The sequence below is a fragment of the Bubalus kerabau genome, chromosome 1, assembly GCF_029407905.1.
Source record: "Bubalus kerabau isolate K-KA32 ecotype Philippines breed swamp buffalo chromosome 1, PCC_UOA_SB_1v2, whole genome shotgun sequence".
Lineage (NCBI taxonomy): Eukaryota > Metazoa > Chordata > Mammalia > Artiodactyla > Bovidae > Bubalus > Bubalus kerabau.
This window is the reverse complement of record NC_073624.1, coordinates 1,765,744-1,781,014: the sequence shown is the minus strand read 5'-3', so window position 1 is coordinate 1,781,014 and position 15,271 is coordinate 1,765,744. Positions and strand designations below refer to the sequence as shown.

General features: G+C 61.1%; 1 protein-coding gene across 1 annotated transcript in view; it reads left to right on the top strand.

The window, feature by feature from the left end:
- The first annotated feature begins 5,419 nt into the window (after window positions 1–5,419).
- TAFA5 (TAFA chemokine like family member 5) overlaps window positions 5,420–15,271 on the top strand; it is a 151,105-nt gene continuing 141,253 nt past the window's right edge. Inside the window, exon 1 of the mRNA XM_055565991.1 lies at window positions 5,420–5,531. Within this exon, the coding sequence (XP_055421966.1) occupies window positions 5,420–5,531 (112 nt within the window). The remainder of the gene's footprint in view (window positions 5,532–15,271) is intronic.

The window sequence follows — 15,271 nt, the reverse complement described above, 5'->3', positions numbered from 1 at the left end:
CCGCCAGCCCTCACAGTACACAGCCCGGAGGGACGGCCCAGCTCCTTCCTGCCCATCTGTCCCACCTGTACATCCCGGGATGAGTGCTTCAGGGGGTGGTCCCGCCGGCCCAGGTAACCACACGTGCCTGCCCAGAACGGAGCAGTGCCCAGCGCATGGCACGGAAGAAACACCACTTACCGCGACTGAGGCTGAACTGATACAATGGGTGATGGTTCATTAAACCAACGTGGAGATCCCCTCAACCAAGTCCCTGGACGGCGCTGCTCCAGGAGCTGAGAGTTCTGCCGAGTGGCCTCTGGTTCCACGGGGTGGACGGTCTGCACCGGTGGAAGCGCCCACTCTTGCTTCTCTGTCTTCTACCCTCAATGATTCCTTGTGGGCTGCAGCCTCCCACCATCTGAGAGCGCGCACAGGAAGCGGCTGACCTTGCTGACATCTGTCCCCAGTGCCTGGCTGGTGCCTGATCCAGGAGACGTGGAGACACGGCTACCCTCTTCCTGGGTTTCTGGACAGAAACTTGCAGTCACCTGGGACACGTCCATCAAGGCGCCCCCGCCCCGCCTCCCGGTTCCCATGGCGGGTCCAGCCCATCCCCTAAAGAGCTGCTGAATGCACCCTTGCCTCCATCCCGTCTCCTGGACAGCCTGCCTCTCACGTGGACTTGCGCACCTGCTTCAGCTGCTGCCTGTGCCCCGCCCCCTCCCCCACACTCACTTTGGAAGCGATGTCTTTCCAAACGCACACGGGAGACCGCGTGGCCCGTTCCAGCCCCTCAGAGGGAAACCTTCTGTGTTCCCAGAAGAGGAAGAGCCAGGTCCACCACAGTCCAGCCCTTTAGCTGCCTGCTACCCAGACCCACGTGTCTTCTCTGTAAAAGAGGGCTGCCTTTCCATAACAGAGTGCCTCCCGGATGTCTCCTGGAGACTTTCCCCGCAGCTCACCTACATCCCACTCGGTTCAGGCGCTCTGGGACCTCCTGGCCAGCCTGGCAGCCCATCACTAGGCTAACAAATACGACACCCAAAGCGGAGGAGTAAGAAGCGAATGGGAGGGACGCCCCTGGTGGCCCAGTGGTGGGGAATCCACCTGCTAATGCCGAGCACGCGGGTCCAGTCCCTGGTCCAGGATGATTCCACCTGCCGCGGGGCAACTGAGCCCATGCACCTCAGCAAGAGAAGTGACCCCAGTGAGAAGCCCGCTCATCACAACTAGAGCATAGCTCCCGCCCGCTGCCACTAGAGAAAGTCCACACGCGGCAGCGAAGATCCAGCGTAGCCCCCAAAGCGAGAACGGGAAAATCACGGCTGGTGTCCCTGGATTCAAAAGCAGAGCGGGGGACACGAGGCACACTCAGCCCGAGAGGAGAAGCCAGGGTTCCGGCCCAGACCTGGGAGGAGCGCCTCAGCGCGCCTCCTCAGGGGGCTCTGTCCACTCCCGGTGCCTCCGCGGCCACCTAAGCTGTCCACTGGCAAGATACCCCCTGCCCCGGGGCCACATCTCCACAGCCTTGTGATTCTCAGCTTGATGTGGGGTAAAACCCAGGGATATCCTCAGGGGTGCAGACCTGCATCCCTTGCTTCCTCGGCTTGACGTGGAGGTGGTGTGATTCTCTAATAAACTTATCTGTGTTTCAAAATTTCACGTTCCATCAGTTCTGGCCAGTAATCAAAAGCAGCCAATCAAGAGCCACAAACTGTCGCTGGGTAGCACGCTTGGCTCCAGGACTGAGCTTTCTGTTTCCTAGCAACAGGATTCAGCGCCCTGCTCATCCCCATCCTCAAGTTCCATGCTGGTCTCTCACCAGGCCTCCAGGAGCCTCCAGCTTCTGCCGCTGGACTGGGGCTGCACCCCGGCTGTGCTGCTGCGACTGCCTCGGGGCTGTCCGCCCAGGTCAGGAGGTCCCGGCCTTGTCTCTCTCCCCACCTCCTTTCCCCTTCCAGCTTCACTGGGTTCCAGCCTCTCCGTCACCCTGGATTCGAGTCATAAGCACCAAGAACTCCATTCCCCTGCCTCTTCCTGGTAAGAGTTTTCAGTGCACGGGCGTGAACTCATCCATGCGCTCTGACTTCCTAAAGTCTTCCCCCTGATAAAGCTTCTTTGCTCCATCAATCTTCACTCAGCCTCCAGAACCTTCTCTAGACCCCACTTCCTTGTAAGATCCAGTTTCAGCAAGAACCCTTGTTTTGCCATTTAGTTGCTAAGTCCTGTCCGAGTCTTTGCAACCTCGTGGCTGGTAGCCTGCCAGGCTCCTCCGCCCTTGGAATGCTCCAGGCAAGAAAAATGGAGCGGGTAGCCATTCCCTTCTGCATGGGATCTTCCCAACCCAGGGATCAAACCCACGTCTGCTGCGCTGCAGGCGGATTCTTTACCACCTTTCCCACCGAGCCACCAGGGAAGCCCTACCAAGTCTGTTTATTCAGAACCAGCTCCTCTGTATCTGATCAGGCTCCTTTCCCTCCCCCGATCACCAGGTTATTCTGACCACCTGGCCTGCCTGGGGCAAGAATCCTGCCCGGTCAGTTTAGCCAGAAGCTCCCAAGCCCTCCTGTTTCCTCTCAGTAATTTCCCATCTCCTGACTCCCCTTCCAGCTCTGGGCTATAAATGCCCACTTGCCCTGCTGCATGTAGCAAGGAGCCCAGTCTGCTTCCTCCATAGCAAAATCCCATCCCCGTGGTCCCCATCCATGTTGTGATGGTCCTGAATAAAGTCTGCCTTACCATCTTCGACAAGAGTCCTTGAATTTTTTTTTTCTTTAACATGTCAGACTCCTAACATTGCAGCCACAAAACTCTTGAGGCCTGAGTTTCAGAATGGAGGAGGCTGTTTATCTCCGTGTGCCCCCTCCCTCTGCGTGGGGGACCCTCCCCAACCATCCTGCATCCCCTACATCCTTTGGCAGGACAGCTCCGATCTATCCGCCCAGGTTCAACACAGACCACATCTCTCTTTGGAACCGTGTTTGTCAAGCAAAGAAAATTACAGTCAGCAAAATTATTGGGTGGGCAACCAGCATTTTAAGAAATGAATTAGGATAGAATTGAACATGTCAGAGAGTGCTGAGGGTATAAGTATTGTTCTGTGAAACTTTCATTTCAAGTGTTTGTGTGTCTGTGTGAGTGTGTGTGTCTTAAGGACAGCACTTTTGAAGACGGCTCTTCTGGAAGCTTTCCTGGGACGCCCTTACTGTAGCCCACAGCCCGCGTTGGGGCGACCCTCCTCTGTGCCAGGCGGCTCTCTAGTGCTCCATCACTGCACGCTGGACTGTAACGGCTGCTTTCCCAAACCAGCACACATCCGCAGGGGCCAAGGGCACGCCTGCCCCACTTTCCTCCCCCACTCCTCCGGCACCTGGCATCTCGCAGGTGCTCAGCAAACAGACTTTGAAGAAAGGAGCGTCCAGGATGTTCAGAGAGAACACGATGAAATGCGAGGTGCAAGGTTTTTATCCTGTACACCCTTTTAACAGGATGAAAGGCTGAAATCAAAGGAATGAATTGTGAAGGTGGGGATGCAGGCATCCGTGGCGGCCCCCTGCATTCCAGGTGAGGGACGCCCTCCCTGGGCTGGGGGCAGAGGAGACACGAGGCGCTGCCCTCCTGCCCCCCCGTTCTCAGGGGCCCGGGTTCTGCAGCACCTCCCTGCCAGCCAAGGGAGACGGGCAGCTGCAGCTGGGAAGACACTGAAATGGGAAGTCAGAGGATGTGATTAACCAGGACCAGAAAACTCATGAAGAAACTCAGCCTGGACACAACCATATTACAGCACCAGCCTTGGCCAAGCCCCTGGCCCAGGCACCCATGGAGCCGGCCCCTGAGACCAGGCAGACCGCCTGGCCTGAGCCTTCTCCTCTCTGCCTGTTTGGTTCCCCCACAGGGCGTGTGTGGCATGCATGTGTGTATATGTTGTGTGTACAAGTGTGTGGCATGCATGTGTGTATATGTTCGGTGCACTGTGTGTGTATATGTGTGTGCATGCGTGCTATGCATGTGTATATATGTTGTGTGTACAAGTGTGTGGTGTGCATGTGTGTATATGCTATATGTACACGTGTGTTCACGTGGTGTGAATGTGTGTGTATGCTGTGTGCACGTGTGCATGGTCCTGGGAGAGCTATATCCTCACGCCCTCACAGCAGGCTCTGTGATTCCTCTGGGGCCTCCCCAGCCAGGACTCAGGTGGAAGGAGGGACCAGTGACCTTCCACCTCGGGGCTCCTCCCAGCTATTCGGTCAGTGCCCGGGCCCTCCAGTGGCTCCTGAGAAAGGGTCGCCGGCTTCATCAGGACTTCATGGGTGCCCAGCTCCCCTTCCTCATGCAGAATCCAGAAGAGCCCCAGAATCAGGAAGGACGATTCCTGCAGCAGGTCCACAAAGGGGCGGGCAGTCAGCGCTGGGGTGGACAGTGAGTCTGGGCGCTGCAAGGCCAGAGCCTCCCAGGGCGGAAGGATGACCCTGAGGGCACCTGGACTTGCCAGCATGTCCCGCTGAGGGGACAGGAGAAGGAGGGGTGGGGATGGCCACACTGAACTCAGAGGACGTGCTTGGTCCATCCTCTGGGTTAACACAGGTGGTCAGTCTCCGGAGGAGGAGCTGGAGACCCAGGACTGGGCTCTTGTGAACGGCGGCACCAAGACGACTCACCAAGGCCAGGGCGGTGGGCAGAACGAGGGTGCTTCAGAGGGGCCAAGACAGGGCTCCTGGGACGTGTGCCCGGCCTTCCAGGTGCCGGAACTCAACTGACTCTGCACGGGGCCAAGGCTGTGCTGTCCAGGGGTTCAAGGACGCCAACATTCAACTCCGAGCAGAGAAGACAAGGCCCATCTGGGTCAAGGGTCCAAAGACTCCTGTGCTTGGAACAAAGTCCGGTCCCCCCACCCCCGGCAAGGTTGGGGGCCGAGCACCCCAGGCAGGGGAGGATATGGGCCCCGAGGGCTGGCGGGCCACTCCGCCCGGTCCGCAAACTTTACGCTGGCCGCCCGTCTTCCCCGAGAGGGGCTCCGGACGCGGGCGCGGCGGGCCGTCTTTGTCGCCATCCAGAGGCGCGGCTCGGGCGCTTCGTCCCCTCCGCCGCCTGCCTCCCCCGCCTGTACCAGGGCCCGCGTTGGGCCCCCGCGGCGCCGGGCACGCGCCTCGGGAGCGCCCCTCGCCTCGGTGGCCCGCGCGCCTGGCTCGGGCGCGCAGCGACGCCCAGAGCGGCAGGGCCGGCGTCCCCGGGCTCGGCGGGCGCGGGCGCGGGCGCGAGCTCGGCGCGGGGCGGGCCGGCGCGGGGCGCAGTGGGCCGGAGCCCGGGCGCGGCGGCGGCAGCGGCGGCGGAGGATGGCGCGCGCGGGGCCCGCACGTGGAGGCCGGCGCGGGGGCGCGGGCAGGGCCGGCTGCTGAGACGCGCTGCTGCCCCCCGCGCGGGCGCCGCGGCTTCAATGGCGCCATCGCCCAGGACCGGCAGCCGGCAAGATGCGACCGCCCTGCCCAGCATGTCCTCAACTTTTTGGGCGTTCATGATCCTGGCCAGCCTGCTCATCGCCTACTGCAGTGAGTACCGCGCGGCCCGGGCCCCCGCCCGGCCCTCGGGTCCCGGCCCCGGCCCCCGATCCCGGGCCGCGGCTCCGGCAGGGCGCCCCTCGGGCCGCCCGGAGTCCGTGCGGAGTTGGGAGCTCGGGGCGCGTGGTCCCCCAGTGTCCCCACCGGCCCTCCGCTGGGCCAGAAGGACGGGGGTCCAGCACTTCCGAGGTCGGCGCCACCTCTGAGCCTCCCTCCCCCGACTCCGGGGCAGGGCCCGGGCGCCAGGCCCCGGGTGTCGCGGCGCGTCCCTACGCGGCGATGCCCGCGGCTGCCCGGCATACCGCCGCCGCTCCCGGCCCAGGCCCACGATCCGAGCTGAGCCAGCGGCTTCTTGGCCGAAACGCGCGCTCCGGAGGCGGCGGAGGGTCTGGGGCGGGCGGGTAGCGCTGCCGGGGTTGGCGGCGGAGCGCCCTGCCCGGGGCTTTCCGCGGGCGACACTCGCTCGGGGAACGTGGGGGGACGCGGCGGCCGATTCCGGAGCGGGGCGCCCGGGGCAGAAGCGGGGCTCGGGCTAGAACGCGCGGCTGGAGCTGCTGGCTTGCAGGGAAGCAGGCTCGCCGGCGCTCTCTTAAAAACAGAGAAGTGAGGGGTGGGGTGCCCGCTGCCGCCGGCATTTCGCGGGTAGCGTCCGGGGACCCGAACCGGGTGACCCCCGTGGGTCTGGCGCGGGGCCTCGGGCTCGGGGCTGTGGTGGCACGGGTTGGTGGGCGCCCGGGGCACAGGCTGGGGGCTGGGGTGCCAGGAACAGGCTGGGGTCTGCCTGGGTGCGTCGGGGTGCGCTGTGTCAGGGGCACAGGCTGGGCACTGCGTGAATGGGAGGTGGTCGGACATTGAGCCTAAGGACTGGGGTGGGGTGAGTGGTCAGTGCTCCAGACACGGGTTCGCGGCTGGTTGGGGTGGGTGGGGAGTGGTCAGTGTCCGGGCATGGGTTCCCAGCCGGAATGGCGAGGGCTGGGGGTGGGGTAGGTTTCCCCCGCCGGCCGCCTGGCACAGGGTCCGGGTCCCTTCCCACCCCAGCAGGAGGAAGGGACGGGCGCTGAGGAACACCTGTCATGGAGAATTGCCATGGGCACGGGAGGCGATGGAAAAATATGGATTCTTTACAAAAAAGAGAGAGAGAGAGGCCGGCGGCGTACCACGCTCCCCGCCGCCACCTCGCAGCCCTCCCTCGGCCTCCTAGCTTCCAGCCCGAGCCTTCGCGCTCTCCAAAATGGGACCGCAGCGGGCCATGGTGACCCTGGACGCGCGGGTGCCTAGTCCTGGGACGGCGCCCCCCAACCCGGAACCCTGGGGAATCCGTGCTCAGAGCGGGAATGGTGCGGTTGGTCTGAGCCGGGCTGTGCATTTCCCTACAGTTGCCGGGCGCGCTGTGGCAGCGGTGGGGAGGGGTCTCGAAGCCGGAAGGTTCCCTGCGGAGTCTCAAGCCCAGCTGCCCCGGCTGGCACCGCATCCCTGGGGATGCGCCCCAGGGGCCTTTCCCAGTGTGTTCCGGGGCAGGCTGCCTGGAGGGGGAGGGGGTCTGGGGCTTGAGGGAGGAGGCCTGTGTCCTCTCCCCAGCTCCCTGCGGCCATCTCGGGACCCTGGGGCAGGTCCCCGGGGCAGGTAAACTCGGGGCTCGTGAGCAGGTGCCCTGTGGATGCACTTCCTGGTGGCGGCAAGGGAGGGGTCCCAACCACAACCGGCCGTGTCGGGAGGCGATTTGTGTCCCTGTCCGCGTCCGCCGGCCGCTGTCCCTTGCTGGCTCTGGGGACAACATCGCGGTGAGAACCCGGCGACCCCAGGCTGGCTGGGGAGGCAACCCTCCGGGAGGGGAAAAGAACAGCCGCTGATTGTTGTGAAGTGTGTGACACCTCCGCCCGTGGCTTCAACACTTCCCGCCCCAGGTACACCAGCCGGGGCCTTCCTTTCTCGCCTTCCGCTCTCTGTGCAGCCGCTGCTCGCTCCACCCCCGCGCCAGCCCTGCTTGAACCTGAAAGGGAACCCTCTCTCATACCTCTGCCAGACGGCCGCCTGCTCCCGGCGGGGGTCAGAGTGCACTGTGCCCGCTGCTCGGGCACTTGGTGGAACCTGAGGTCCCGTGGGACACTCAGGCTGCCTTTCGGAAGCCTCCCGGGCATTCTAGAAACAGCTCTTCCACCAGGATGAGGACTTGTGGCAAAAACATCTTATTATCCAGAATGGCAGAAATCATTAATAGCAGAAGCTTGGGTTCACCACATTTTTATGGTTGTCTCCATGGAATGTGATAATTGACAATAAGATAACGTTTGTGGACACACCCCATTACACCAGAAAGGCACTTGGAGAAATTAAAACCTTTCGGTAGAATACAAAGTAGACATATGCACTTGGAGAAATTAACGCATGGCACTAAAATACGAAATAGACATGATAATAACTGATAGCTTGGAACAGCAGTCTCGGAGAGAAAAGAACCCCCCCTTCTTTTTTAAGATTGATAAAGCAAATAAAAAGCAAATGGAACAGTCCCTGGGATTTCATTCTCTTTTCCAGTATATCTGGGATGAAGAAGAATAGTTAGCATCCGTGTTTGTAAATTGTTTTTGTTATCTGTCAGGATTTTTATTACCCGAAATATTTTTGTGTTTTGGAGAAGATCTATCTGTATCATTAATTAGGGAGACTGATAACTCACCATTCAGGGTTCAGTTATCCTGCCTGTTCAATCTGTGCATTTTGCTGCAGCACAAAAGGTGTTCACTTCCTGGCACGGCTGAAAGAAAACTGGAATATTTCCTGGCCTGGTTTTCAGTCAGGGGTGCTCTGCTGTTCTTGGCCCCTGAAAGCCTGGCTTTTTTGCAGCCTGCCGAGCTTCGTGTTTAAGGACACGGGCTCCACCCTCTGGCTGGAGAAAGACCTGCAGTCCACCAGTTAGGTTAGTTGCTATGGTGACACAGCCTTGTCATTTTCTCCTGTTGGGGAAGAATTGCCAGGAGAAGCAGGAAGGGGAATGGGGCCCTCGATGGCTTTCTTTCAAGACGCGTACTCAATGTCTGTGTACATTCCCATTACAGCCAAGCTGGGCGCTCGGCAAAGAGGCGTCCTGGGGAGGTGAAGGGCTCGGATGAGACCCTGAAACTCTCCTTCTCCCTGGTGGGGGGAGGCCTCTGTCCTTGCGGCTTGGAAAGTGCTGGCCTAGGTCCTCTTCCCCTTAGCATATCCAGAGCCAAGAGGTCTGTCTGGACTCGGTTCTTGGCTGGAGTGGGGCAGCTCTGTCCAAACCAGAGCAGGTTGCTTCTTTGCTGTGCTCGTCCTAAGACCTCGGAGATGCCGTCTCTCGTGCCAGCTTGCAGCATTTGTTGTTCAGTCACTAAGTCGTGTCCGACTCTGCAACCCCACAGACTATAACACACCAGGCTCCTCTGTCCTCCACTATCTCCCGGAGTTTGCTCAAATTCGTGTCCGTTGAGTCGGTAATGCCATCTAACCATCTCATCCTCTGCTACCCCCTTCTCCTTTTGCCTTCAATCTTTGCCATCATCAGAGTCTTTTCCAGTGAGTCAGCTCGTCGCATCAGGCTGTAATAACAATGAGAATGGTGACCTAGAGGCTGCCTTAGGGCCCTAAGCCTTGACTTGATATTCGTGCACAGTATTTAATCCGAAGGTGGAGGCGGCTGGGCTTTCACGTAGACTGCGAGTCCCCTATTTGGACAGGCTTGATGGACAGTGTGTAAACGTTGGGAGGAAAGTCTGTATTTTAAAGTACAAGGGAGCAGGGTGGGAGAGGCAGTGTGACTCTGTTTTTGACTTTTGATTTTTTCTGAGTAAATTCAATATTGAATGGCAGCTTCAAGTTAAATCTTGCGTCACGGTTCGCACACAACTAAGAGAAGAAACTACAAACAACTTCTGAATTCTTGTTGATCCATTAGAATACTAACCAAGCGTAGGCTCTCTGGTGCTGCGTTTTCTTTACAAATACAATTTATTGCATATTTAGGAGAGATTAGGCCACTTTCCTGCTGTTCACATTTTATTTCTGGGGTTTTCCAAGAGGTAAAATTGAAAGTACTGGAAACTTAATGAAGTGGTGCCATTCAGAAGTTTATTTGTCTTTTTTTTCCCTCCTACTGCGTTTTTTATTTGATCAATTTCTGGCAGGAGAAGATGTGCCCCGTGTGTTTCTTTTAGCCACGGAGAGACAGGTTACCTGTGGGTGGATGTGTGTTAGCGGAACTCCATGCCCAGGGGTGGGCGTGAGGTGGGGAGGGGTTGCCCCCTGAAGCCAGCCAGGCAGGTCGGTGCTCCCTCACCCTTCCCCTCGCTTGCCTAGTCTCCCAGACGTGGCCAGGAGGGGCTGCACCCTGCAGGGCTCCCCCAGGGGGCCTCTGACCCCTCACAGCAAGCCCGGGGAACAACACAGCTAGGAAGGAGGCCACGCGCCGCTGCTCAGCCGGCCGAGCCTTGGGCACCAGGCGTCCAGGCTGACCCCTTCCCTGGAATTCCTTGCTCCGGACCTGCACCTCAAGTGATATATGGAGATCAGTCTCTGTGGCATGAAGTATTTTCAGGTGACTTTTATGGGCGTAATTATGGGAAAATGTTATGATAATGTGGCACTAGAAAAGGGAAGAAAAGCAAAACATTAAAATCCCCATTTCTTTATATAGCTCCGCAGCTGCGCTGATTGAGAAGGGCTCGTTTTTGCATTAAAGCGGTGGTGCTCTGGAGTTAATGACCTCCACCGCACGCCACCTGTCACCCAGAGCCCTGGGCGCCGGCCCAGTGGCGGGGAGGAGAGCGGCTGACGAGGGGGCCGTGGGGAAGGTTCCCGTGCGCCCGGGGGCGGCTGCGGGGCCTGCGGGCTGTGTGTGTTTGGAGGACTGTGGCCTGGGCTGGCTCCCAGGGCCGAGAGTGCCTGGGGCAGGGGGGCCCGTTTGTCCCTGCAGCCTGGCACGCCATCCGTAGGGCCCAGAGCTGAGCCAGCGCCGCGCAGCTTGCCCCAGGGTGCCCGCAGCACCTGGGAGGCCTCCAGCGGCTGCCTGCTCCTCCCCAGGTGCCCCTCGGCACGGGTTCCACCCTGGAGGGGCGCTGACGGAAGCTCCCAGCAGGCCGCACACACCGTCTCCGTGGCCCAGCTTCCCGCAAACCTCCTGGCCGCTGGCAGTGGATCTGGGCAGCCAGCCCCATCCCTTCACCCCGCGGACGTGGTGGAGGGCGCCCACAGGCTTTGGAGTGTTTCCTTATCTGTGCCAGCGGCTGGCAGGAGTCGGGCGTGGAATCGCTTTTGTCTCCACCGAGGCTGGCGGGACTCCTGCAGCTCCCCCGGGGCCTCGCTGCGTCCTCGGGCATGGGGGCCTGGGTCTGATGGGATGGCGGCTCTGTGGTGAGATGGCCCCTGGGACACCACACTCCTCTCGCGCTGTTCCCACCTCCCGGTCAGTCCCGGGCCCTGTTGTGCTGCCCAGTGTGGGGTCAGCCTCCCCCCTGGAGGTCTGGCCTCGGAGGGACTCCACCCGGGGACCCGGCTGTCTTCCCAAGCATGTTGAAGGAGGCAGGAGGGGGAGAGCCAGCCCCTGCATCTCTGACTCCGTGCACCCCTGGGACAGGGAGTTGGGGAGTGTGTGGACACAGAGACAGGTGAGACAGTGGCCTCCTGGGCTTTCATCCTGGGGGCACCAGACGGTCCACACCAAGTCAAGGCAGCAGAGGAGGGGGCTCTCAGTGGGTCGGGCACCCCGTTCTTCTGGGTCCTTGCCCGGCCTCTCTCCGGCCACAGCCTGCCCCAGCCACTCAGCCCCAGGCTCTGGCCCCAAACCCCCTTCCATCCCTGGAGCCTTCTCTTGCCCTGCCTGCCTCCACCAGGGCCTCTGTGTTGAGGATGGCCTCTGGCTCTAACCCTGTGCCCAGCCTCCTGGAACTCCTTCTCCAAAACACCCCTCGCCATCCTCCAGGTCTGTCTGCAGTGCCATCAGCGGAGTTCCCCATGCACACATCAGCATCATTCTCGGAGGGCCACTGCCTCCAGGCTGGCTGCCAGGAGTTCCCCGCCCCGGCTCCCCTTAGAATGGCGTTGGCACCCACCGCTCCTCCCTGCGAACATCACTCAGGGCCTGACCATCGCCACTGATGTTTCCTGCCCAGGAGGTCCCCTCCGCCCCTGGCGGGGTCCTTCTGGGGCCTGCACCCCGGGCTCCCTCTGGGGGAACGTGTGTGTGTGTGCTGGTTCTCTCCTGCACACCTGGTCTCACTGGAATGTTCTGCTGCCCACGGGGCCCCTCCCGCGGTAACTGCCCACTGTGCTGTCGCGAGTGCAAGGTGGGAACCTGGAGTTGGACTGGTCCCCGGAACACCCCCAGCCCCCAGGGTTGGAGACCTCCTCCTCCAGGAAGCCTCCCCTGAGTACGCCAGCTCCTCTGCCTCTCCATGTGCTCCGTGTTCATCCAGCTGTCGAGGCTCCACCCCACCCCCAACCCCACGTCATGGTCACGGCCGGCCTCTCCAGGGCCGGGTGCTCAGAACAGCGCCTCTGGTTTACTGACAGCGGCAGAATGGTTTTCCAAGAGGACAGACAGAATGGAGTGCCTGCAGAGACAGTGGGGGGAGCGAGGGCCCCGAGCTTTTCAGGATGCCCCGTCGCCCGGGTGGGTCCCATCTGCCTGTCTTGGCATCTCGGATCCAGCGAGAGAGTCTGGTTCACGCGGTGGGGCAGGTGCCCCCGGGGTCCTGGCTGGCGGCCTGTGGCGCGTGGCTTTCTCCCGAGCTCGCTTGGGAGAGTTCATCTGCTGTTGAGGAAAGTCAGCACCAGCATTATAAGCGTCTCTGAGCTCACTTACTAAAATCCGCCGGTGACGCGCTGATGGAGGAGTCGTCCCAGCCTGGCTGACCTGCCCATGAGCAGGTCGGCTGGAACTGGGCCAGGTCCGGGGTCTCCTGCTGCAAGGTACCTGGGTGACGCAGAGGGGAAGGGCGATGCCGGTTCTCCAGGACCTGACTCACATCTGACTTTACTGAGCGTTGAGAAAGGGGGTTAAAGAGCACACCCACGGCCCGAAGCCTTGGGTCTGGGAGGGTTGGGCCGTTCTCCGGAGGCCTTTCCTATGAGGATGCTGCAGAACTGAAGCGCTGGTGCCTCCGCGCTGCCCTGGCTGCTGCTGGACGCAGGTGAGTGGCCCCTCCTGGCTCTGTTTCTAAATTATGTTTCTCTGCAGCAGCTCCATTACCTGGTAGCACTTCCCCGGATATACTAAATGCCATTAATGGGTTGATAGGGCTCGTGTTAATTAATTGATGCTAATTTATGGTTCTCGCGGCCGTGCTGGTGGCTGGAGCAGGCCAGCTGTGGAGCCACGCCGGGTCTGCCCCGAGTTTCCCTGCAGTCCAGCGCATCTCTTCCCTTCTCCTGCGCACATGGGGGGCTCTGTGGCCCTGACAGGGTGCCATGCAGGGAGGTGGAGGCTGGCCTGGGCACCCAGCGCCTCTGAAACCCTCTCGCAGGCTTAGGCCTCCTGACACCAAGGTCCTAGGGACGTGGCAACCCACGTGCCTCTTTACAAAGACTCCGACCGAATCGACAGTGTTCCGTGGTCAACAGAAATGCATCTGCTGGCGGCGGTCGCTGTTCAGTCTGTCTTAGCTCAGTGTTCATCATAAGGTTCCAGGATGCAAAGGGGGCAGCTTCTAGAGGCAGGGGCAGCAGGAGCCCACGCGGGGCAGCGCGGTGGTGGCTGGCCGCCTCCAGCTCTAAAGCCTGCAGTGTGTGGGGGGGGGATGCACACAGCTTCATCGGATGCGGTCGTCATGGAGATCTGCAAGACGCTGCCATCGCCATCACCGTCTCAGGTGGTCAGAAGGTTTTTCTCTGTCGCACCCTGGGAAGTGGGCAGGACACCCAGAAACCTCTGTCCCCTCAGCTTGTCAGCCCCGTCCCCTGGCCATGAGCCTGCCCACGGGGCCGGGACCCTCGGAGAACAGTCTGCACACCGCAGGCCCCTCCCTTGTGATCATGGCCCCGGTTTGGCCCCTCAGACCTGACATGCTGTGTGCTCCTCCTGTTTTCTTGGAGCCAGCGAAGGGGTAGGCGCTTCTGAGAAGCAGAGGAACCTGATTCAGCACGGCCACGCAGACGCGACAGGCCAGAGTGTCCTGGGTGGGACTCTCTGGGGCCTAGAAAGTTCCCCGGGGTGGGCCAGGCCACCTGACGGTGGATGCTCCGTGCAGCCTTGTCCTCTGCCAGCACTGGGCAGGACGCAGCTCTGGTTTTGGGTGACCTGGGCCTTCGCCAGTCAGATTCTCATCAGAGTGGCTGAAACCTCAGCACGTCCTCTCCTGGGATCAGGCAGACGCCATGTGGGAAGGTCAGGAGCTGGCCCGGCCCTGCAGGGCCTCGTGGCCTTGGACCCAGGGTCCTCGGGGCCCTGTGTTTGCTGAGCATGGCCATGTGTGAGCAGGCCCAACCCTTGTTCCTGTGACCTGGGCTCGTCTGGAAGGTAGGGGCGTCTCCACTCACAGCAGCAGACAGGAGCTCCCCCAGAGGCAGGGGCTCTGGGCCCTCCAGCCTCTCGCCACGTGGGCTCTGCGATTACCCTGGGCTGGGACCCGCTCTGGGCAGGAGCTGGGCTTCCTGGTGGTTGTGTTGTCCTTGTCGCTGGGCCAGGGCCTGCAGAGAGCAGGTGCTGCAGATGAGTTATCCGGGCTGACTGCTGTCAGCCGTTCACATGTGTGTATGAAAAAGGTTCCGATGCAAATGTGGCTGGCAGGGGTGGGGCGGACCTGGGGTGACCCACCCGCTTTGACCCTGACTTGGAAGACTGGCTCCAGCAGCTGTCCTTACCTGCGTGGGGAAAGAGCCTTTACCAACCTTTTAATCCAACGAAGTTCTGAGAGGAGACAGCTCATCCAGGCCCCAGGGTCCTCGTGGCTGGCGCCTCGTGTTTCTACCCGCCTGTAACCCTGATGGAGGCCCCGTTTGCCCCTGGAGTCTCCCCTCTGCGGCGCCTCTCACCCCTGCCCCATCCAGACCCCCACGTGGAAGCCTGCCTCCAGGGCTTTGGTGACCGAGGCCAGACCTGCTGCCCAGAGGGATGCACGCTGTCACCCCAGGGCTGTCCAAGCAGTGAGGCTGCCCGCTTCTCACGGGCCGTCCTGGGAGAGGTGGGCACCGGCCCTCCTGTGCCACTCAGCTTCAGTCCTGGTGGACAGATGGGCCGCCAGGCACCCAGCAGACAGTGTCCACTTGCTCCTGGGTTGACCTGGCAACCTTCCCAGCTCGATACTTCTCTTCATCTTCGAGGACAGCGGGACTCAGGGAACTCAGGGGTGCACCCAGGGCCCCAGTCGGGGTAGGTGGCTACAGAGCAGGACCTTCTTCTGGGGCCCCCAGCCTGGTCCCAAGGGGCCTGGGAGGCTTGGAGAGAAGATTTGTGATGCGGGGGGCGGGGTGGGGATCAGCAGAGGAGAGCATGGTCACAGTGGGGGCTCCCAAATGGGATCTCGGAGGCCACTGCAGGGCTCCCTCCAGCTGGCGGGGCCAAGGGTGTGCACTGGGGAGACTTTGGGTGCTTGGGTGCCTTGCAGACTTCCTGCCCCAAGCCTCCTGTGAGCTCGCTGAGCAGGGCAACTGTCGGTACCATCCCACACTGTGGGCATGCCTGCTTGCAGCTGGGACACACATCTGCCTTTGGAGTCGAACCAGTCGCATCTCGAAGCCCCAGTGCTCGGGAACCCACACAAAAGCCCGCAGCCCTC